This window comes from Sus scrofa, chromosome 1 (genome assembly GCF_000003025.6).
Source record: "Sus scrofa isolate TJ Tabasco breed Duroc chromosome 1, Sscrofa11.1, whole genome shotgun sequence".
NCBI classification, from domain to species: domain Eukaryota; kingdom Metazoa; phylum Chordata; class Mammalia; order Artiodactyla; family Suidae; genus Sus; species Sus scrofa.
Genome location: NC_010443.5, coordinates 20,734,409 through 20,757,214, shown reverse-complemented (window position 1 = coordinate 20,757,214; position 22,806 = coordinate 20,734,409). Strand labels below are relative to the sequence as shown.

Genomic DNA, 22,806 nt, shown 5'->3' with positions numbered 1-22,806 from the left:
TCAGAGCTATTCTATTTTCTGTCGTTTTAAGCCCTATTAGTTAGCCTTATTGAAGCCTGAATGATGAGGACATTTCTTCTTAATAAGAAGTTGTTTCTTTCTCCATTTATTATAAATGCTTAATATAAGAGCTGCGAAGGTTCTATGGCTTAGTTTACAACTAAGAATATTGGGCTTGAGGTTATTACCTTTATGTCTTTAGCTGGATAACTGTGATTGTGAGTGGAGCCTGAGGTTCAGATTTTCTTCCACGTGAAATGTGATAACACAGATTCTTTCCTTAAAAAAAAATGTATGAGGCATCTGATGAAGCACGTCTGAATCTTTCTTTTCTGCCGCCAAGGACAACTGCTTCGGTGCCCTTGAAACTCCCATTCCCTTCGTGCAGGATGACCTACTCTTGCCAATCACAGGCCTTCCCACTCAGAACTTGGTTTAAAACCAATTTAAGTGGAGAAGTCTTATTTACCACAGTTTTACGTCTGATTACTTCTTTACGTCATGTCATTCTCACAGTATTTTGACAGTTATTATTTCTGATATTCTTGTGAACTCATGATCCACTGTCATCTGACTCCTGCCTCCTCCCCTCCTAGTTGACCACATGGTTCTTCAAGGGCAGAGATTACATTATTCCATACTGTTGCCTATCCAGTGCTCTGCGTGGAAATTCTTAATAAATATCCATCGCTGCCCTTGGACCCTAAAACTTCACCATTATGCAATTCAGTATGATGACCTTTTTTGAATTCTAGGAACCCTTGAAACATCAAAATGCTAACAGATATGTGGGTCTGGAGGAAGGTTTCAGAAGCTTTCTTAGAACTATTCTTATTTTTACAGATTTTCTCTAAGTTTGAAATTATCATTGAACAATTATAATTTTTTTAAAAGACCCTCTTTGGAATAGACTTATTAATACCTTATTCTCATGGATAAAGACTCTTAGGGTGTGTTATCATTGACTCTCAAAATTCATTTAACAAAAATCTATGTTTACTTACATTTCTGATTTCTTATTCATTGATTCCTTGTATAATATACTCGTGACTTGATAATGAGAGTGAGCAGGCAAGTATCGAAGATAAATCTGTTCTTATTTGTCTTTTTTTGTCTTATCCTCTGGAGTCTCATGAGGTCACCATAAATGTTAAGTGATAAAATACTTAGCTATCATCTCATTTTTTGAGGACGACAGAGGGCTCTAAATGTGGGTAACTGTTAGAATATATTATTTTTTTATGACTTAAACAACTATAGGTCTGACCTATTAAGCTCACAGATTCCCAATTACATAATGATATTAAGCTCAAAAGATACCCAGGCTATGAACTTGAGAAGGTGGCGGTTGTAGACAATGAGCAAACTTTGGTGATGAGTACCAGCAAAAGGCAGACCTGTCTTAGAGTTTAACATTGTCTTTCGACACGTTTTTATCTGGGGATATATTCTACCACAGCCAGAAACTCTTCTTAATATTTAATGAATATTCAAACTGTGGAAGAAATACATGTAAATAGAGATGTTTAAAATCTTTCTGAATAAAAATAACTAAGCACAGGATTACTTGTCTTATGGCAAGCAACATCAAGAAAGAAAGGTTGCAGACTAAAATACCTTACAAGATGAATGGTAAATGCTTCTTAAAACTGATGTTGCTAAAATAGTCATTTTGGCTCATAAGAAGTATTAAAGAGGGCATTTATTAAAAGCCTATGAAAATGTCTTTATCTCAAGATAAACGCATGCATGTGTTTATGTTTTGGATGTTTCATGTGATGGTAGTTTGTGTGATTTTTCACTTCCTTGCCTTTGTTAAATGCTCTTAATTTAAAAACATTCTCTTTAAAAAAAAAAAAAAATCCATGGCTTTGTTTTTGGCACGCTATAGGTAGATGCTTGTTAGAGACTTAGTACCTTTTGCTGATTATTTCTGAGGCAAGAGAATTTCAGTTTTCTTTGGGGTTTTTGTATAAATAACTCTCCTTGGGTGTGAGTGAACAGACAGTGAAAATAAAAACTTATTTGGAAGTGGAAAGAAATGTACTGAAGAAAATGAATGCACTAAAGCACCTGAAATTCTAAAGTGAATGTGCCGGTGGCGTGGTGGTGGTGCTGGTGGACAGTTTGTGTGTGCGCTGAGAGCGATGGAGTAAGGACCTCGGCGGATGTGTGCTCTGTGTAAAAGGGGTGTATGGAGAACTGCTTACATGACGTATTCACTGGTTATACTTGATTCATGTCTTAAGACAGCTGGATATAGGGCCATGGGAATATTTCACAAAGATGAAGAAGTTGACTCTGAATTTGGTTTAAGGTGAATTTGGGTACATTTTGAAAAAGGATAGTTTGGAAGCACAATGAAAAATGAAGTGTGTTTCTGGGAGTATGCTATGATGCATGCCATTTCTGGTAAAGATGGATCATCACTTGGAGTTATGTATTTATGTTTCATTGCCCTGCTGCAAGGCTCTTAGGTTTTTCTCCTCGGCAGAGGACTGCTGGCAAGAAAACAGCTGATGTTTTGGAGACAAAAGCTCCTGGAGAGCTAAGTGGTCCAGATCATAGAGGCTCTTGTATGACGTGCTGAATATTTAGTATTTTAACTTGGTGGCCATGGGGAGAATCTTTAAAGAATATTAAGAGAGTGATGCCCACTTAAGAGACTTGTATTTTACTGGAATGGGTTTGAACTGGCCAAGACTGACAGCCAAGTAGTCTGTTGGGTACTCTGTAGCCATCTGGTCAGAGGTGATAATGACTAGAAGTGAGGCAGTGACAGGGGAACAGACCTAATAACGTGATAGTAATGGGTAGACCAAGGGTGGGGGATGGGTACTGACAAAGAAGATTTTGAAGATTGCCAGGTGATGTTAGAGTCTGAGACAGGCAACTCAGAGAAAGAAAAAGTCAGGGCAGCAGTGCAAGTTAGTGGGGAGTGTGATGTGATGGTAAATTCCATGTTGACCATGTTGAAATGAGGCATTTGAGTAACAGTCAGGAGGAGATGGCTGGTATGCACTTGTCACTGTGGATCCATATTGAAATGAGGAATTTTGGCCAAAGATGCAAAAAGTATCTTTCTTTTCTTTTTGTTTGCTTTTGGGTGAAAGTTTATTATTGACTTCCTAATCAGTTTATCTATTAATTCAAGTGCTCTTATTCTGAATTTCATGCCCATATTCTAGGATACTATTATCATTTTAATTATATTTCAAAATAGAAGGTTTAAGTTTTATCCAGTGCCAGTTAATTAACATGCTTTGATTCTTTTGTGGGTAAAATTCCACGGCTCTGTTGCCTTTCTAGAGTTGCTGTTTTTGCTCTCATAATTTGTGCTTATCATGGGATTACTATGTTTTCATATGTGTTCTCTTTCAGCCTAATTTTTATCCTCTTTTCCATAGGTATAGACTTTGATTGTTCAGGTTGTTTCAGATCTTCCCCTATATCCAGCCCCATACCCAGCATGATGTTTAGGGGGTATTACCTGTACCATAGGAAACTTCACCTGCTGGTTCAGGGACCAGAATTACAACTTTATTTATTTATTTTTGATTACAGCTTTATTGACCTATCACATAGCATTCAATCTACCCATTTAAGTTGTATAGCTTAGTTGTTTTTATCGTAGTCACAGAGTCGTGCAACCATCATCATAATCAAATTAAAACATTTCCATCACCTCAAAAAGAAACCTGTACCTATTGGCTATCAATCCCCTATTGCCATTTCTCCAACCCCTAAGTAATCACTAATCTGCTTCCTGTTTCTATACATTTGCCTGATAGATTACTATTTTTAATCACAGCACTCATTGGTAATCTCCTTTGATTGTGACTTTTTATGGGTATTTTGACGTTGTTAGCCTATCCAGAGGGAGGCAGTATAGGTTCTCAGTATAGAGCTGCAGGAAAAAAATAGATGAGCAGAAGCCCACAGAAACACTGTTGGATAAACACAACCCCATAAGACCAATTCAGGGCTTTAAATCATGCTAATATGAAGGACTGGAAAGGCAGATAAGTAAAAGACCAGAAACCAGTGTTTTAAAATGTTGCATTTCTTTTAAAGAATCATGACAATAGCAGAGAAAGGTGAAAAGGCAGACTTACCCAGGTTATTAATTTGAGCAGGACGCTGATAGTGGGAAATGGCTGCGTTCTTTTTCTGACTTTGCCCTTTGACCCAGTCATTTAATCATTCTGGGTGATTTTGCTTATTTCCCAGCGGTTCTTGCCACAGTTGATATTTATAATGGTATTCAAGCTGAAGTATAAAATGCATCTGAAATATGTAGACATAAACATGACCCCAGAGTTCTCTACTGGGTTTTCCTGTCTGTCTGTCTGTCTGTCTGTCTGTCTGTCTATCTATCTATCTATCTGCCTATCTTCTATTTCTTACTCATAAAATTAAAACCGCTTTGTGGCAAAAAAAAAAAAAAATGAGATCATGAAGGTGCTAAGAAGAAATGTGGTAATTTGGAATGTTAGTGGTCAATTACAGACTTTTTGAAAATTAACTTTACTGTTTAATGAGAGGAGTCCTAACCTAATACTTGAAATTCGATTTCTGATGGCTTTCCTCCTAGGCAGGCTTCTGGGAGCCTGTGGACAAGGACTCTGCTCTTAGGGTATCTTGGGTAAAAGCCGCATACCCCCTGCAGGTATTTTTTGTTTTGTTTTGGATCATCTTGTTCTGAGAGGGATGTGGTGGTGATTTATTAGTACTTAACGTCTGGGCTGATACCATTAGAGTCAGGTACCCTTCTGTTCTGCTCAGGATTTGTAATGGGCTCTCTTCACTCATCCCACAGAACACAGCCAGAGCTGCATTTAGCCCAGCAGCGAGCGCATCCCTCTTTAGAGTGAGAGAGTGAATGCCCCTGGGTCTCTTAATAGGAACTCGCTACAAGGCATGCATCTTGGTGATGTGTTGAATCTCTGTTCCCAGGAGATGCCTGCTTTGTAGCTGCAGCTTTAATGTTTCACTTAATATCCTTTTTGGCTACCGAGCGCACTCCTCTCCAGCAGCAGGCAGCGTTTGGCTGCCCAACAACTTGCTTCATTGTCTGCCCGAGCCAGGCTGAGCAAGTCCTGGCCGCGAGCATCTGCTGGGGGCTTTCTGAGTGGCGTTTGTGTCTGTTTTTTAAATTGAGAAGAAGTTGAAGGAATACCAGCCTCCTCTTGCCTAGCACCTAAGCCCCCCTATAGCTTTCAAATGCTTTCCTGGAAACGAGCATGCTCAGAGAACTGGCAAATCATTGTCCAGTGACCGGGAGGAAATGATCAGTGCTCTTCATTTATAATGCAAATTCTGAGGTGTCTGCAGAAGTGTGGTAAACTTAAAATGATGGCTGTGGTGAGAACGTCTCTGCAGAAAGTTGTGGTTTTGCTACATCGTTTACAAAGGATGGCAGTTTCTTCTCCTCGGTATCAGAAGCTCTGTAAGGTAACTGAGTGATTGAAAATGAGGATCTCTGGTGTCTGACAATTCTACTGTTTCTCAGGCTCTAAAATCTAATCTTTCAGGGTTCTTATCAAGGAAAGACTCCCTTTCTTAGTGAGTGAATGTATAAAAGCTGTTAAAGTGAATTGCTTAATTACATTTTGCTTATGAATCAGGAACAAGGACTGTTTTTTTAGTGCATATTTTATTTTGCAATTGAGAAAAGTCTTGTTTTTTGAGGAGGATTATTGAACTGTTTGGAGAAAATATGGCAAAACTGCATTCCTTAAGACCTGTTACCTCTGAGATACTTTGTGGTCTTCATGTTAAATGACAAATAAATCTTACGTAAATTTCAGAGTTTAATCTTTCAGTAGATTACTTGAAAACTGTCTATCTCTCTGTAGTTGTTTATCAGTTAAAAAAATTAACACACATTTCGGAAACTACCAGACCTTATCTCATGGCAAAATATCCCCCATATTCTTGAATCTTCTTCACATATTATAATTAAGCGTGAAGAACTGAATTTTATTTGGACAAGTAGATTAAGTACACTTTCAGAAGGCAACTTGTTTGACAGTTGCCAATTGCAAATACTACGTCATCCTAAACATAAACCATGGAAAGAGATTCCTGTATTTTTTTTTTTTAAGTTAGCTAGTATATTTTTTATCATAGTTCTGTTTTACTAAACTATGTTCATGTTGTCTCATTACTTTTGTCAGAAATTGGAGTGATTTGATAAGAAAGGAAAGGGAAGAATTATAACCAGAATGCAAAAGCAATTTATAGAGCACCGCAGTACAATATTCTTCATATCTTGTTTTTAGTACCATTCCCAAGAAGGTATCTTGTTGCCCTGTAAGCTGCCCAAACTCATTTGTAATTGGAGCAACTGTCTCTTGAACATTGTTGTTTTTCTGATGTTGTAAGATGTTACAGGTTCCAGCACCTGTGTCATGCATATTACATGGCAGTGGATCAGAGGGGGGAAAGTGGAACCCTATTAACTTTATCATTTATCGTTATTTCTTACATTTTGGCCAATTAAATGTATTTCTGTCCGGAATTTTTTTTTTTTTTTTAAGTTTTGGGAGACAAGTTGAAGTAGTGAGCGTCCTTTGCAGAAATACTTAGAAGTGTTTTCATTTGCATAAGAGGTGAATTAAAACTTAAAACAACTCAATCATTTATTCAATTGTAAGAATTCATAAATTATTTGTTTTAATGTGTTGTGTTTTGGTTCACTTCAGAGAATAAATTCATTATGGTAAAACGTTTGTGTATTTTATGAACAGGCTTTCATAATAATAGAGAAGAAAAGCTTATTTACTAATGTATATTATTTTATCTTATTATCTACAAGTCTGAATATATAAAAACATCCTGGTTTATTAGGTGGTTGATTTTTCTGATCCATTTGTATGCATACATTCACAGAATTAGGTATTTTCCTCAAGTCATATGACCAAGGTATTATGATAGCCTGAGATAAAAAGCAGACATTCAAATACTGGGAAAAGTTGCTTAATTAGTTTCATGATTATACCTCAGATTAGCACAAGTTAATTTAATGAAGTCATTGGATAAGTTAATTTCCAACAGAAATACTCTTTGGGCAGAGTTCTTGAGATTTATAATTTCCTAAAAAACCATTATAATTTAAATGTTTAGAATAAATGTTGCTTTTTTTCTCTTTGAAAATTAAAATCTGTATTATTCTCAGTTAAGATGTTAATCTTTCACATATCTTTTCTCAGAAGCAAAATTAACAACTGTCCAGATAATGAAATGAAAAATATACAATTCCAGTACTTTCCAGCAGGTGTCAATATTAGGCAGTGATATATGAAATTTGGCGGACGAGCCGGAAATCTAAAATAAGAGGTGGCAAAATTACTATGAAATAAATCATCTAGTAACAGATATATTTTATTTGCTTGGCTATACTTTGAAAACTGACCTTAATTACTGAACTGTATTACCTCATGTAACAGAAATAAAAGTTTTAGTTATGGAATTACGTATGAACAATTGCCATCTCAAATACTGACATAAGTAAAATTTCTGTGCCAACTGAAAGTATTTAATTGTATTTAATTATCAGTCATCCCTATGTTATACTTAAAAAGTAAGTTTGGTGTTTGTTTGCTTTAAGCCACTATAGATTCTTTTCCCTTTAAATTTTAAATCCTATCATGACTGTCATTCCTTATACCTCCTACATTCTCTAAATTTAGTTTCTTAGGAAGGAAATGCAGTAAGTTTCAGTGTTTCTTCATAAAAATATAGAGGCAGTCGATTGTAAATATATTTAAAGACTGAAATGAAAGAGAAAAAATGTTGAGAGACATGACTTTTAAATCCATACTTGCATTTTGAAAACCAGTGTCTGTTAATATTTCATCCTCTTTTTTTATTCTTCTTTAGGATCTCTATTTTTACAAATTATATGGAAATTCAGTCTTTTTTCAGATTTTTTTCCTCTGTGATACTTTGTCTTTCTTTGCCTATGTTCATGTATCTTCTGTCCATAGGAAAATAGCTTATGTATGACACAACTGGAAATATTCTCCTCTTGTGGTTTTATCCTCTATGTTTTGAAAAGTAGGGAGGAATGAAAACAGGCACTTGGAATTTACAGCTCTTGGAGTTAAAATATGCTTTTCTCCTCTCTTAATCTATTTACACATTCACTGGTGTTTTTTGCATTTTAAATATTTCTTCTTGGTCATGCATCCCATAAAATTTGGACAGGAAACTGCAACATAAGTGCTGCTTACTTGGAGTTATAATTAGCAGCATTGAAATTGCCCTGATGACCTAAAATCACCTTATGGTAGATGCTAATTTTTCCAGATTTGGTTTTGATTGCTTAGTTCCTTTAAAATATTAATGACTACAAAAATAATTTTTTTTCTAATAGAGCACAGGAAAAGCAAAGGTGAATGTAAATGATTAAAAAAATGGAATTTAACTTGTTTTCATTGTTATCTGATTATTTTGGGGTATTTCATCACTAAATATTTGTATTAAAGGCTGAATAAATTTATGTTTTATAAGTGCTGTTCTTTTCCTTAGTGCCAGTTTTCATAAAATGTTTATGAATTGAGGATCTGGTGAAAGCAGCTTTTTATGAAGCAGATTGAGAGATGAACCATTATGGAAAAATGAGAAAACTATGAAATTACTGTTAGAAATTGAATTCCTCATGATTTAAGCATTTAAAATTTTTTGACTTAAGTAGTATAACTTTATTTGCCTATATGTTTATATATATATATATATACATAAAACTCACTTTAGCTTACATGGTTTTGATCACCTCCAAAATTTTTTGATCATGTAGTTCTATTAGTAAAAATATTTACAACACATGTGCATGCATATATTCATTTAACAATTATACATATATGCATGGTAAAATTCCGTATTAAATATTAGTAGAGCGCAATCTTGTTCTTTCTTCTATTCTCTTCTTGCACCCCAGTTGGTTGTCTTCTTCTCTCTACGTGATATGTGTACACATTTTGGTGACTACTGACTCATCTTTACAGTGAAACTCTGACTATCCTTAGCATAGGCCTCTGGAGCACTCAGGCTTTCAAAATGCTGTAGATCTCAGAGTCATTCCTGAAAAACCTTGTCTTCTGTGGTATCAGAGCAGCTGCCTGGGAGTCCTCAGTGGAAAATAGAGCCCAGAAGTTTCCACCTAGCAATCTGGATTGATGCATGATGTCTACAGAAGTCTTGCTGTGTGTGTGTGTGTGTGTGTGTGTTCTTTTGCCTGTAGACAACAGAGAGCTATGTGGAGGCTTCTGGTATCAAAAAAGCAAGGGTATATGATCACAAAGGCACCAAGTCTCTGGACAGATTTTCAGATTCACCGATGAAGCAAGTTTGCATACATTTCATCTACATGTGTGGGTCCCCTTTATTTAAAGGTAATTAAGGTGGATTATCTGTTTCTTTCCTTCTTTGTTTTTTTTCTTTTTTACCCCACTCATGGCATATGGAGGTTCCCAGGCTAGAGGTCGAATTGGGGCTGCAGCTGCTGGCCTACACCACAGCCACAGCGATGCAGGATCTGAGCCATGTTTTTGACCTACACCACACAGCTCACAGCAATGCTGGATCCTTAGCCCACTGAACAAGGCCAGGGGTTGAACCTGCGTCCTCATGGATGCTAGTCAGATTTGTTAACCCCTGAGCCACAACGGGAACTCCTGATTATGTGTTGCTTAAGATGACACAGAATGGTGTGGGGTATCTTCAAAACGATGTAGTTAAAGTTTATATTTTTTATTCCCCCAAATTTCCCCATCTTTTTTTTTTCAGGTGACAAAGTTTATATTTTTTATTCCCCCAAATTTCCCCATCTTTTTTTTTTTCAGGTGACAAATTTTTCATTCTTTGAATAATTAAATCCTCAAGTGTTCTAGGGCGATGGAACTTTATTTTGTCATGCTCTAAGTGTTGAGATGTAGGTATCTGAAAGTCAGTTCTCAGAGTCCCTCAGTTTCTCTCCGTAATGAAATCACACCCATATTGAACCATAGGAAAGGTGAGTCATGGTCTCTCGCTTGGAGGTAGAACTCCAGTTAATCACGTAAGCACCGTTACATGAGAAACACTTGGTTTGATTTAGTTCAGAAATTTGTGAAGCCTGAATTATTTATGGAGAAAAAAATGCCAAAAGCAGAAGGCTTTGCCTGCATCTTACACGTTTCCCACAATGACTTGGACATGTTACCTCAGGGCTGTGTGGACACCTGGGCGGATGACGGATGACTTTCTTTGCTGTTGCTCTGTTTCTGTGCTTTTTCAAGGAACTGAGATTACAGCTCAAAGTCTGGTGGATCAAGCGAGAACAGTGTCTCCCTCCCTACTTGTCATCAGATATTTTCTTAACGGCTTCCGAAAGCAGCAGTGTTGTTTACATGACCCCCTGATCTCTGTTTTGCTGCAGCTCCCCAACTCAATGTGTATCTCAAAATTATTTTTAAAGTCATCTAAATTAACATTTTGTTAATCAGAACACTCATGCTATCAGTGACTTTGAGCTAAAAGCAGTATAATTAGATATGATGTAATGCTTTCTTAATTAACTACAAAATAATTGAAACCATCTTATAGGATTGCATTTAAATAGTTTTTAACTGCCAAGATATCAGTATTTGCTTAAGTCTAGATATGTAATCTACTGATGAGGGGTGAATTAGCCATTCTGACAAAGCTGGACTAGCATTATGGGTATGGATAAAGGGTCTCCTTTATTGTCAGAGAATCTAAATTTGAATATTTGTGACTTAAATATTGATCACTTGTGTTTATCTAGGGACAACATTTATTAAATTTCAAGAGGAAATTTCCAAGTGGGATGCATTGCTAGATATTAAAATGTCCAGGCATGATCCACTCCCTCTTACTAGTGACTGGGAGCACTGCCGTTCTCTCTTAGTGCATTTTTTTTAATAATTTTTATTTTTCCATTATAGCCAATTTACAGTGTTCTGTCAATTTGCTGCTGCCCAGCAAGGTGATCCAATCACACATACATGTATACATTCTTTTTTCTCACATTATCATGCTCCATCTCAAGTGACCAGACGTAGTTCCCAGTGCTATACAGCAGGATCCCATTGCTTGTCCATTCCAAAGGCTGCATCTGTTAACCCCAAACTCCCAGTCCCTCCTACTCCGTCCCCCTCCCTCTTGGCAACCACAAGTCTGTTCTTCATGTCCATTATTTTCTTCTTATATTTGGTAGTTTATTTTTAGCCCTCCAAAATAAGCAATTAGTAGAACTCCTACCATAGAGATAGAAGAATATAGAAAGTTTCATGCTATGGTAGCTTCCTCGGTTTCACAAAGTTTATTTCATTTCTGAGCAGGGTAAATGAGTACAAATAATTGAAATTGGAAAGCATATGAAGTGCATCAGAGGGTTTCTTCTCATTTTTCTTCTGGTTTGTTCAGTTCTGTGGAATTCCAGAAGATTAATTTATAACAAAGCTCACTTATAAAAGCAGACAGAACCTCTTAATGCTTAATAAATAATAGGCTGATATGAAAGCATGGCTAGATAAAGCTTAAGCAAGAGTTTTGGAAAAACATCAAATAGAAGAACGCACTGAACTCTTTCCACAATAGATTATTTTACTTTTGCTTTAAGAAAACTGAAAGTAGTCAAACACAGCAATAAAATAACTGCAAGCTCCCATGACTGAAAAAAAGTCTTGTTACTACTGATGAAATTTCCTTTCATTTTTAGAGTATTTTAGAGTTTATAGTGTATTTTCTCACATATTTCATCATTAAAATATATGGTATTAATTACATTATTATTTTTCCTTTAGAGCTGGGTAGGAAAGAAATTGTAACTATTTCCATTTAACAAATGGAGAAACAGATTTTGTAAATTGGCAGGTTAAGAAATATGTTAATAATTGCTCAACTAGTATGTGGTACAACTTGAACTAAATGTAGGTTTTATGATTCCAGATTTAATGTCTTTTTACACTTAATTCCAGGTAGTTTTAGGAATTATCCTGGACAAAAAGGAGCTATGCATTATCCAAAGTATAGAAAGAGAAATCACATTAACAAAGTAGTAGGTATTGTTTTATTCTAAATTATCGTTGTGTACATTTCATTTTTTCTAAGAAATCTAATCTTTAAGTTAAATTTCTAATAGTATCCTTTAAGGCATGCACTATAGAATCCTGGAGCCTGAGGATATGTTGGAAACCATTCGATTCAACCACTTTATTTTACAAATTAGGAAATATCATCAACAATAGATATTCTATTGCTGCTACTGTTGTGAGGTGGGAGTGTCCTTGTTTTTTCCCATAAGTTTAAACAAAATGAAATATCTTCTTTTCAAAACTATTTTAATATTTGAGTTCCGGCTGTTTAATTTTAAGAGAACAAGGACTTTGTTCTAGTTTCAGCTGTATATTGGGTGCTTTTTTTTTTTTTTTTTTTCCGTCTTTTCCAGGGCCGCACCCACGGCATATGGAGGTTCCCAGGCTAGGGGTCTAATGGGAGCTGTAGCCACCAGCCTACATGAGAGCCACAGCAATGTGGGATCTGAGCCGCCACAGCCACAGCAATGCGGGATCCAAGCCTCATCTGCAACCTACACCCCAGTTCATGGCAATGCCAGATCCTTAACCCACTGAGCGAAGCCAGGGATCGAACCTGCAACCTTATGGTTCCTAAAGTTGGATTCATTAACCACTGTGCCACGACGGGAACTCATTTTGTAGTTTTGAGAAAAGATGAGTTGGTTCGTTTTAATGCAAATTAACATAGTTAGTTTTGATTTTGATTCAAAATTTAGTTTCCGTACCAAAAGCATTGAATTATATATTTACTAAGCCTAATGTTTTATACTCAAATATGTATTTTTTATATTACATTTAAACAGGCATAGTAACCCCTTAAAAATTAAATTGAAGGAGTTCCCCCTGTGGCACCACAGGCTAAGAATCTGACTGCAGTGGCTTGGGTCACTGTGGAGGTGTGCATTCGATTCCTGGCCCAGTGTGCAGTGAATCAGAGGATCCAGTGTTGCCACAGCTGTGGTTCAGATTCAATCCCTGGCCCCAGAGCTTCCATGTGCCATGGGTGCATACATAAAAATTAAATTGAAAAGTCAACCAATTTTCTAGATTGGGTATTTTCTAATAAAAATTTCACCTTTTTTTTCTTTTCTTTTTTTTGCAATTCAACTCATGGATCATGAATTGAATGGCTGTCATGTGGCAAAGGTACAGTTACACAGCATCAAAGGAGGCACAACATTGCATTTTCCATGTAAAGCAAGGGAGTTCAAATTGCTTTTTCTGAAGAGTTTTAATGGCTAAGAGAGTTCATGCTAGTCTAGAATTAGACTGTGTGAATTCAAATAATCTTGATTTTGCCATTTACCAGTGATAGGACCTTAGGCAACTCATTTAGCTTTTCTGTGTTTCAGCTTCCTTTCCAGAAAATAAAGTTGGAATCAGTCTCTCCAGCACCCTCAGCCTCTCTTTCTCTCTCTCTCAAAGGGTGGTTGTGAGAATTTTATTTTATTTTATTTTATTTTTTATTTATTTATTTTTGTCTTTTGTCTTTTGTTGTTGTTGTTGTTGTTGTTGTTGTTGCTGTTGCTATTTCTTGGGCCGCTCCCGCAGCATATGGAGGTTCCCTCCCAGGCTAGGGGTTGAATCGGAGCTGTAGCCACCGGCCTAGGCCAGAGCCACAGCAACGCGGGATCCGAGCCGCGTCTGCAACCTACACCACAGCTCACGGCAACGCTGGATCGTTAACCCACTGAGCAAGGGCAGGGACCGAACCCGCAACCTCATGGTTCCTAGTCGGACTCGTTAACCACTGCGCCACGACGGGAACTCCAGAATTTTAAAGTTAATAAAACGGTGAAACAGAGCCTGACACGTAGAAAATGCCATGTATGTTGGTTACTCAGCGTCGGCTGTTATCGCTGTTACCATGGTTGTTCTCACACATCCATCGAGTGTGGATCACACGAGATGATCCATGTAATGAGCCAGCATAGTGCCTTGAACATGAAGATTCCTTAATGTCTCTGGGTGACGGGGTCTGATCCGTGTCCTTATTATCCTTATCTTTGAAGGAACCTTTCGATCTCAACAAAGGGGTTCGGTTGCAGCTTCCAAGGAACTTTTCCAAAAGCTTCCTGGCCCATAGATTTTGACTTGTTGGGTCTGAGGTACAACTTGGGTCATCCTTGCTTTTAACAAATGGGGTAGAAAAAAAAATTTTTTTTTTCTGGAGTTATTTTCTCTGTTTGAGATTTAGCTCGAAAAACTGCAAGAAATAGCTTCCCTTGACCGATCAGCTTATGATGGAAAATTCTATAGGATAAGTATCCCTCAAATTATGAGTGCTCCTCTAGATTACTGACTGGACTCCTAGATGGCAGCTAAAAATCTAGTTAGCACACACTGAACCTGACTTAATCCTAATTTCCACAAAGCATCATATTAAGAAGTCCTATTCCGTTGCTAGAAACCGAATAAAGCAAAGGAAAGGTTACCTTTCCTGTGACTAATACAGAAGGAAACACAAACATGCTTGCTTCGAAGACAATGGAAATACAGAGACTCCTAAATATGTTCTCAACACTTTTAAGAATTATTTTGATGCCGTCAGTTTTGAATTTGCTGAAATTACTGTTCAAAAATTTACCCCCAAACTTCTGAATTTATTGTGCTTGGTGTAGGTATACTATTCATTGGAGCCTTTTATGTAAATTTGATAGATACTTGGCTCAAAAACCAATATAAAACAAGTTGCTTTACTTTTTTTCAGGGCACTCTTTGCAAGAGTTTAAAGAGAGAGAGGAAAAGGGGATATTTTTATGCTGGCTTCAAGACATTATCTGAGACCGTATTTACTCAGGGTTCAGAATTTTAAAAGACTGAGATGTGTGTGCACCTACCCAGTGCAGAGCTGCAGGGCAGCCAGCATCCATCATGCTAGTGTGGCTGTGATGTGGAAGCCTGGGAAGTGCTGTCTGCGATTAGGATTCCTTTGGAGTTCTGTAAACTTCCTTTTAAATTTTACACGTCATGAATGTTTTTCCATCTCATTAACCATTTTGTTGTATTGTGATTTTTTTAATAATGTAAATAAAAATGCTATTGAATGATCGCAGGATAATTTATTTAAAGAATCCATTATGGTTAGATAATTAAGTTATTACCAATGTTCTCATGATAAATAATTCTGTGATGAACATCCTTATAAATCATTGAGGCCATCCTAATCATTTCCTGGATATGTTTTTATAATAGAATAACTGGCTTAAATATGCACTTAATGATGTTTGCTATGTATTGCCAGATTTTCCTCTTGCAAGGTAGTTGCTAGTTACATGCCCAAAGTTTGCCTAATTTCCTATATCTTCCCAGAAAATAGGTGATATCAATTTTTCTAAATGTATGAAATTGGTAGATGAAAAATGAAACCTTATTAGAGAATATAAACTAGAATATAGTGATGTTTACTGATTTGCTGAATTGTGGAGCCAGAGTCTATTTCAAAACTGAGTTCCCAATGCTGAGCTGAGAACCCAAACACTGTAATGTATAAAATAGGATATGATAAAGACGATATAACCAAGTTAAAAGATATTTGAGCACAGAAGGAAGAGAGTATATTTTGATTTGAAAATGTAAGAGAAGAGTTTAGAGAAAAGGTAATACCTAATAGGTATCTTGAGAGTAGGTAGAGTTGAATGGAACAGAGAATTCTGAGAATAAACTCAATGGCAAAGACATGGGGCACAGAAATGTGCTCATTATATTCAGAAAACACTAGGTACTTGTTTCTCAGAATGGCTATGAAATTCACTCAGTAACATTTTTATTGCAATAAAAAAATTATTTCTTTGATTGCCAGCTATATATGCCAGACCATTCACTTTTGACTGTTTCTAAAATTTAGTCCAGTTTTAAAGAAAAAAATGTTTGTGAATATTGGAGACATTCAAACATGGAAAGCATTCCCAAGAGGGAATTCTCAAATGAAAAATTATACATTATGCTTATTTTTGAAATCAGAACATAGTTCTTCTGAATGTCTCCTTTAAATGGGATAGGCTTCTTTTGGATGTAGGTCATTTTTGTATGATTGTGACAAAAAACATACTTTTTAACTCAGTTGATGAGAGAATGACACAGTTTTTCAAGCAAAAATGAAAAATATCTCATAGTAGCAGTCAGTCTATCTGGTATTAATCTAAATTATAGATTTTTAAAATGTTAGAGTTTATAGAAACTGTAGAAATTATTTAACCCATTTTTCATTTTATATATGAGGAAACAATGTCTTAATATTTATATAGAGCTTTGTTCTTAACAGGCTTTACTACATAATTTTATGCTGGACAAGGTCACAAGCCAAGTCATACTTGCCACATATTTAAGTTTCCAGGAGATTAGTGTCCATTCCATTTTATGTGAATTTATATTTAACTTTGCCCGGTATTAAAATTCGCTGTATATTTCTCTTTTCGACTTCTAAATTACGGTCAATTTCTTGAATTTGTGGCCATATCTTATTTTAAGAGAGTCATTTGAAGCAAGCATTTGTAAATGTTGAATATATAACTCAAATTTCAGTTTTTCCTTAGATTTACAATGTTTTAAGTAGAAATACTGTTCTTTGATTCCTCATCTTTTTAAACTAGCTTTATTGAGATATAATTCACACCCAATACAATTCACTTTTTTAAAGTGTACAATTCAGTGTTTTTAGTGTATCATAGGGTTGTGCAACTATATTACCACAATTAAATTTTAGAATATTTTTGTCCTTTCCCAAGAAAAAAACTTTCTACCCATGAGTACTCATCCTTTATTTCCTCTCCTCCATTCTCCATCCTTCGGGAACTACTAATCGACTTTCTGTCTTTTCTGCTTTTTAACATTAGATTGGGAGGAAGAGTGTGAAATCATAAATGTTTGGTAAAAGGGGTGGAAAAATAATTCTAATTTGTGATAAAATTTGCTACTTTATCTTATAGAATTTGATAGTTTGGAGGTTTTAATTATTATTAATAATTAGGACAGCTTTTGTTAAATAATTTCTGCGTCTTATAGCACTACAAAATGTGTCAATTAATTAATTAATTAAGCCTTTTTAGGGCTGCACCTGTGACATATGGAAGTTTCCAGGCTAGGGGTTGATAATTTATTTTTCATGTTCTTTAGAGTAAAAGTGAAGTATCACAGGAAAAAAATACTAAATTTGGCATCAGAAGACCTTAGTTGGATTTGCTTGCTTCCTTTTTTGATCTTTTGTAACACTGAAGGGATTTATCAATCCTCTGTTTCTAGACAGTGGAAATAATGTGCATTCAATTTACTTTAGGAAGATAACATAAGATTGATAAGTTAAAGTTCATGAATTTGCTGTACAGGGCTGGAGTATTACTAAATTCTCTGTAATTTCTTATTCTGTAAGCAAACAAAACAATGGTGATCGTTATCACATAGGTTTCCTGCTATTGACTGCTGGAATAATTTTTGGAATAGTGAAAGAACACACCACCTAAAAGCTTCTGTTTGTCTCAACTCAGGCGACAGAATGTTGAATACCAACCACCTCATATCTTTCTGCAATGCAGGGTCATTTCATTTCTCCTCTTTCCTAGGGCACCAAGCCAGGCTTCCATATCAAAGTACATCCTCTGCCAGCAAAATCATACCATTTTCGGACAACTTAGAGTCACCCTGGAGCTACATGAAAGGGACCATGTCTTCTGAGCAGGACTCATGGCCCCTGAGGCAGTAGTATCTAGTCACAAGAAATAGGCTAAAATTTTTTTATCCAACCCAAAATAAAAGCAGCCATAATTTTTATAATCTGTAGATTATTTATCTCTGCTGCTGTGGACATATGTCAGATTTGGAAAGGCTTGAGGCAGATCTTTCTCCAATTTCACTAATTAAACTTTCTGATGATTCTGATGATTTTTGCCTAATCTCCATTTTGACAGTGAGGTTTTGATAGGTACTGAGTAACTTGAATTAGTAACCTTAATGGCTGGGTGCTGCTTTGCATTAATGCTTGAAGCAAATCCTAGGATGCCTCACTGCATTGCCTGTCATGGTAGAGAGGCGCGGTGTGATGGTAAAGAAAGGGGAACATTTGCTCTTTTTGAAGTCATTGCTTCTAATGGAAGCCTAATGACTTATTTATGCTTATTAATAAAAGCTGAGCAGCAAGTCTTTCTAGGAAACTATTGAGAGATTGGAGAAATTATCGTGGAAACCAGAATCTCAGAAAGTCTCATATGGTTGAGAATCAATACCTTATGAGAATTAAGTAATTCAATAATTTACTTGTGCCAAATGTCGTCGTTAAAGCTGGAGTGATTTCTAGAAAGTCATCCACAGTAGGGATAGAGGGCTGCTTCTGACCACGTCTCTTGCACCTTCTAGGTGTTTTAAGATTTCTCTGAATTTCCTGTGCGGATTGAATAAGCTGGTGAGAGCAGTTTTCTTGTGGGTATTGAAATACTAAGACCTTATAACCCATGGTAACAGTGGATATTTTCAAGTTTAGCGTCCTCAGTTTTTAAGGATGAGACAAGCTTAGAGAGCTTAAGTGATTTGTCCTAAGACCTATTAATAGTGGCAATAATTGAACTATTTTGATAAGTGTATATTCTATTTTTGGATTTTTATGGGACTATATTACAAAACTGTATTTTATAGGTTCCTGAGATGGACTGACACCAAATGAATCAAGTAGTTGATAGGAATTATTTATCTGGAGATGATTCCCCAAAATAAATAAATTAAAAATATCTCTTTAGATAAAACACAATGGTAACAGTTTACCAGTTGTTCAATCTGGTTGTCAGTATATGAGTATGTATTTTACTGTTATTTCAGCTACTTTGTATGCTTGAATATTTTCCTGATAAAAGGTTTCAGAAGCAGCAGCAACTCCACTAGATAAATGTTGGAAAGGTTAGTTTAAGTTCCTCAGGCTTAACTGCTGAGAATCTTTTGAAAAATTCCATTACTCTCTGTGTATTTTTCACGTTTTGTTAACTTAAGACTGTGACAAATACAAAATAATTTAAAAGTGTCCTGTCTTACCAGATGATAAGTGCTTACTGTGTCTGTAGCTTTTCATTCTTTTAGTTTATTTCTATTTGAATGAAAGACATCGTAAAACTCTTTATTTTTCCTTTTACAAAAGCTGCACATGCCTACTGCAAAAGTTAGTCACTTCCCAAAGCATGAAATACATAGTGTTGATACCCTCATTTACTACAGTTCACTAATTCCTGTAGAGATTACAAAGAAAATTGTCCTTTATCAAAGCATTCATTCTTTAAAATTCAGTCTAACAGGAGAGTTTGTTTTGCACCTCTGCTTAACAAGATTTTCCAAATCCTGCATAGAACTGATAACTTTTGTTGAGGTGGCTGAGGGCCTTTACATTTTGGGTGTTGACATAATGTCTTTGACTTTCCCATTTGTCAAGGTCAGTGGAAATTTATCAAGACGGAATTCTTAATTTCTTAATCCTGTCTTCATTTGAGAAAGACACAAAAGTGGTTGACTCCTAATAGGTTATTACGTACAACATTCATCTTTGCATATTTTTGTTTTAATTTTCCTATTCTGAGTTGCTGTTTAAAGCCACTGCTTTATAATTTAACTTAATCACATGGTGTGGTTCTTTCAGGACGTGCTATTATCTGCATTTTGTCCTTTATATTTCAATATACATAACACTTTTCACATTGCCCAATAAGCCAAAATTTCTCACCTGGTGAAAGAATGATAGAAATTGCAATATTTGAAACCTAGAGTTGCTCCTTATTTATTGAAAATTGTACAAAAGGCATTTTATACTATTTTCTAAGACTGAATTGGAATGGTGTATTCTGAGACTATAAATAATTGAAAGAGTTGTTGGGAGATTTCAAAATGTATTTATTTATTTGTAACATGTAGTTTGTGCTCTTGATTAATTGCTCTTGATTAACCTCTCTGCTCTTTCAATTAAATCAAAATTAACAAATATTTATTGCAGTCTGGGAGAAAACTCATTCAAGACTCAAAGCACTGTGTAACATAGTGGAATGTTTCTTTTACTAAAAGCCAGAAATTGAAGACTTGAATCCATCTTATTTCTTGATAATATACCTCTTTAGGACAAGTGTCTGTCAAGAAATGGGGTGGTAGATTGGGGCTGGAAGGAACTGCGGATGGGTATTTATTTAAATAGTTCTCCAAGTTATCATTTTACATTGAAAAGATCTTTTGGTGGAGTTCCTGTTGTGGCTCAGGAGTTAACAAACTCAACTGGTATCCATGAGGACGCAGGTTCCATCCCTGGCCCAGCTCAGTGGGTTAAGGATCTGACGTTCTGACGTTGCCGTGTGCTGTGGTGTAAGTCGAAGACACGGCTCAGATCCTGTGTTGCTGTGGCTGTGGTGTAGGCCCACAGCTACAACTACAATTCAACCCCTAGCCTGGGAACCTCTGTATGTGGCAGATGCGGCCCCCAAAAGACAAAAGACAAAGAAAAGAAAAGAAAAGATCTTTTGAGCAGTTAGATATAGAATTAAGGTATAGTTGAACCCTGTTCTCCGCAGGTACTATATCCATGAATTCAACCAACCACAGCTCAAAGATATTGAAATCCCAGAAATCTCCAAAAAGCAAAACTTGAATTTGTGGTGCATCCAGTAGTATTTACGTAGTGTTAGGTATTATAAATAATCCAGGATGATTTGAAGTATGCTGGAGGATGGAAGGATATGTATGGGCTATATGCAAATAACATGCCATTTTACATAAGGGCATCCATGGATTTTGGTATCTGTGGTGGTCCTGGAACCCATCACCTTCAGATACTGAGAGACAAATTGTGAAGCAGCCAGGGGTAGTGGAGGGAACTCTGGAGGGGGGTTGAGGAGGTCATCTTTCTGGACATAAAGACTGTATTGAGTGTACCTTGCTGAGCCTTGGTTTTTCAACTTGAAGTTGGTTATAAAGTTGTTTTTTTTAGAAAACTTGTGAATTTTGCTGTCTTAAAAGACTTAAAAGTTTAAAAGTCTTAAACATGTATATGCACATATAGCAAACCACCTTTAATTGTGTTTGGCAAATTGAAACAGATTTCATTAATTTTAAAGATAACATTTACATTTTTACTCCTGGATATATTAAAAAGAAAGTGCTCTTTTTGAAAATGCAGGAAGAAATGAAAAAGAAATTAAACCTTATCAGTTAGGGGTTCCCGTCATGGTGCAGTGGAAACGAATCTGGCTAGGAACCATGAGGTTGTGGGTTCCATCCCTGCCCTTGCTCAGTGGGTTAACAATCCAGCGTTGCCATGAGCTGTGGTGTAGGTTGCAGATGCAGCTCGGATCCTGTGTTGCTGTGGCTGTGGTGTAGGTCGGCAGCTGTAGCTCCCATTGGACCCCTAGCTTGGGAACCTCCATAATATGCCGCTGGTGTGGCCTTAAAAAGACAAAAGACAAAAAAAAAAAAAAAAAAAATTAGCAGTTAATCCAGCTGCTCAGGAGGAAATATTATTAACATTTTCCTCTGTTTCATAATATGTTTCTTTGTGTATATATATTTGTATAAAACATTTTACTTAAATTTTGAGTCATATTTTATATAATGTCTTTTCACCTTTTTGAATATTGATTTTTTCTCCTTTCATAATAGTATTTTATAAGCATTTTTATATTCATTTATATTAAAAAGTCATGATTTTTTTTTATGGTAGTGTTAAGTGTTTGATTCTAATTTTGACATAATACTGCAATGGATTCTTTCTGTGTAAACCTTTGACTGTAACAGATTGTTATATTTTTATAGTTGTAAATTAATTTTTTTATTTTTTAATGATTTTTATTTTTTCCATTATGGTTTGTTTACAGTGTTCTGTCAATTTTCTACTATGCAGCAAAGTGATCCAGTCACACACACACACACACACACACATTATCCTCCATCATGCTCCATCACAAGTGACTAGCAGATTGTTATTTTTGTTAGGGTGAGTTCACATAAGTGGCTTTGCTGGATCAAAAATTATACACTATCAGGTGGTTTTCCAGAAAAACTAACCCCAAATTTACTCCATATGTGTATGAAAATGCTTGTTTCACCATACTCTTGTTAGCCGTGAATTTTATAATGCTAAAATATTTGTTGATTTGATAGTTTTACATTGCAATCACTGATTACTTGTAAAAAGTTTTTTTTCTTATATATATTGACTCTTTGTGACAAATATCTCAGTTTCATTTGAGCTGGTATATATCTGTTTGATATTTCACCAGCTGGTCAACATATATTTGATGTTAAGAAGTTCACATTTCTTAGGAAGCAATTCCATCATTGAAGTTATGAAATAAATAATTTTTAAAGTATTTGAAAGCAAAATAGCAAGTCTCAGGTCCTACAGTAAAAATGTTTGACATCTTATGAAAAAATCAGATATTCCAGTGATTCCTTAATTATGTTAATTCACAGCTATATCTGTTAGTCCTCAAAATAAAAGCAGAAGTTATAAGCATAGTCTCAGCATTATTGAAACAGTTAATATTTTCCTGGGAATTCACATATACTTCTAATTAATTCTAATAATGGTCTAGTCCACTCTTGATACAAGAATAGTCTATCAATGTTCATATTCGCTTAAGATTTAAATGAATATGTTTGACTAAATGATTTGAGGTATGGTTAAAATATAACACTGCACAGCATATAAATTCTGTTGATCCTTTCATCCTTATCTCTACTTTGGCCTCCATATAATTCCAGAGCCTTT

General features: G+C 35.7%; 1 protein-coding gene across 15 annotated transcripts in view; it reads left to right on the top strand.

Annotated features, from left to right (window-relative positions):
- Window positions 1-22,806, top strand: part of UTRN (utrophin) — a 533,664-nt gene that overhangs the window by 290,713 nt on the left and 220,145 nt on the right. For 2 of the 15 annotated variants that reach the window (XM_021072326.1, XM_021072320.1), the window contains exon 1: window positions 244-5,454. The exons of the other annotated variants lie outside the window; for them this stretch is intronic. In XM_021072326.1, coding sequence (XP_020927985.1) covers window positions 5,311-5,454 — 144 coding nt within the window. In that variant the 5' untranslated portion in view covers window positions 244-5,310. Of the gene's footprint in view, window positions 1-243; window positions 5,455-22,806 lie in introns of those variants that run through there. 15 annotated transcript variants of the gene reach the window in all.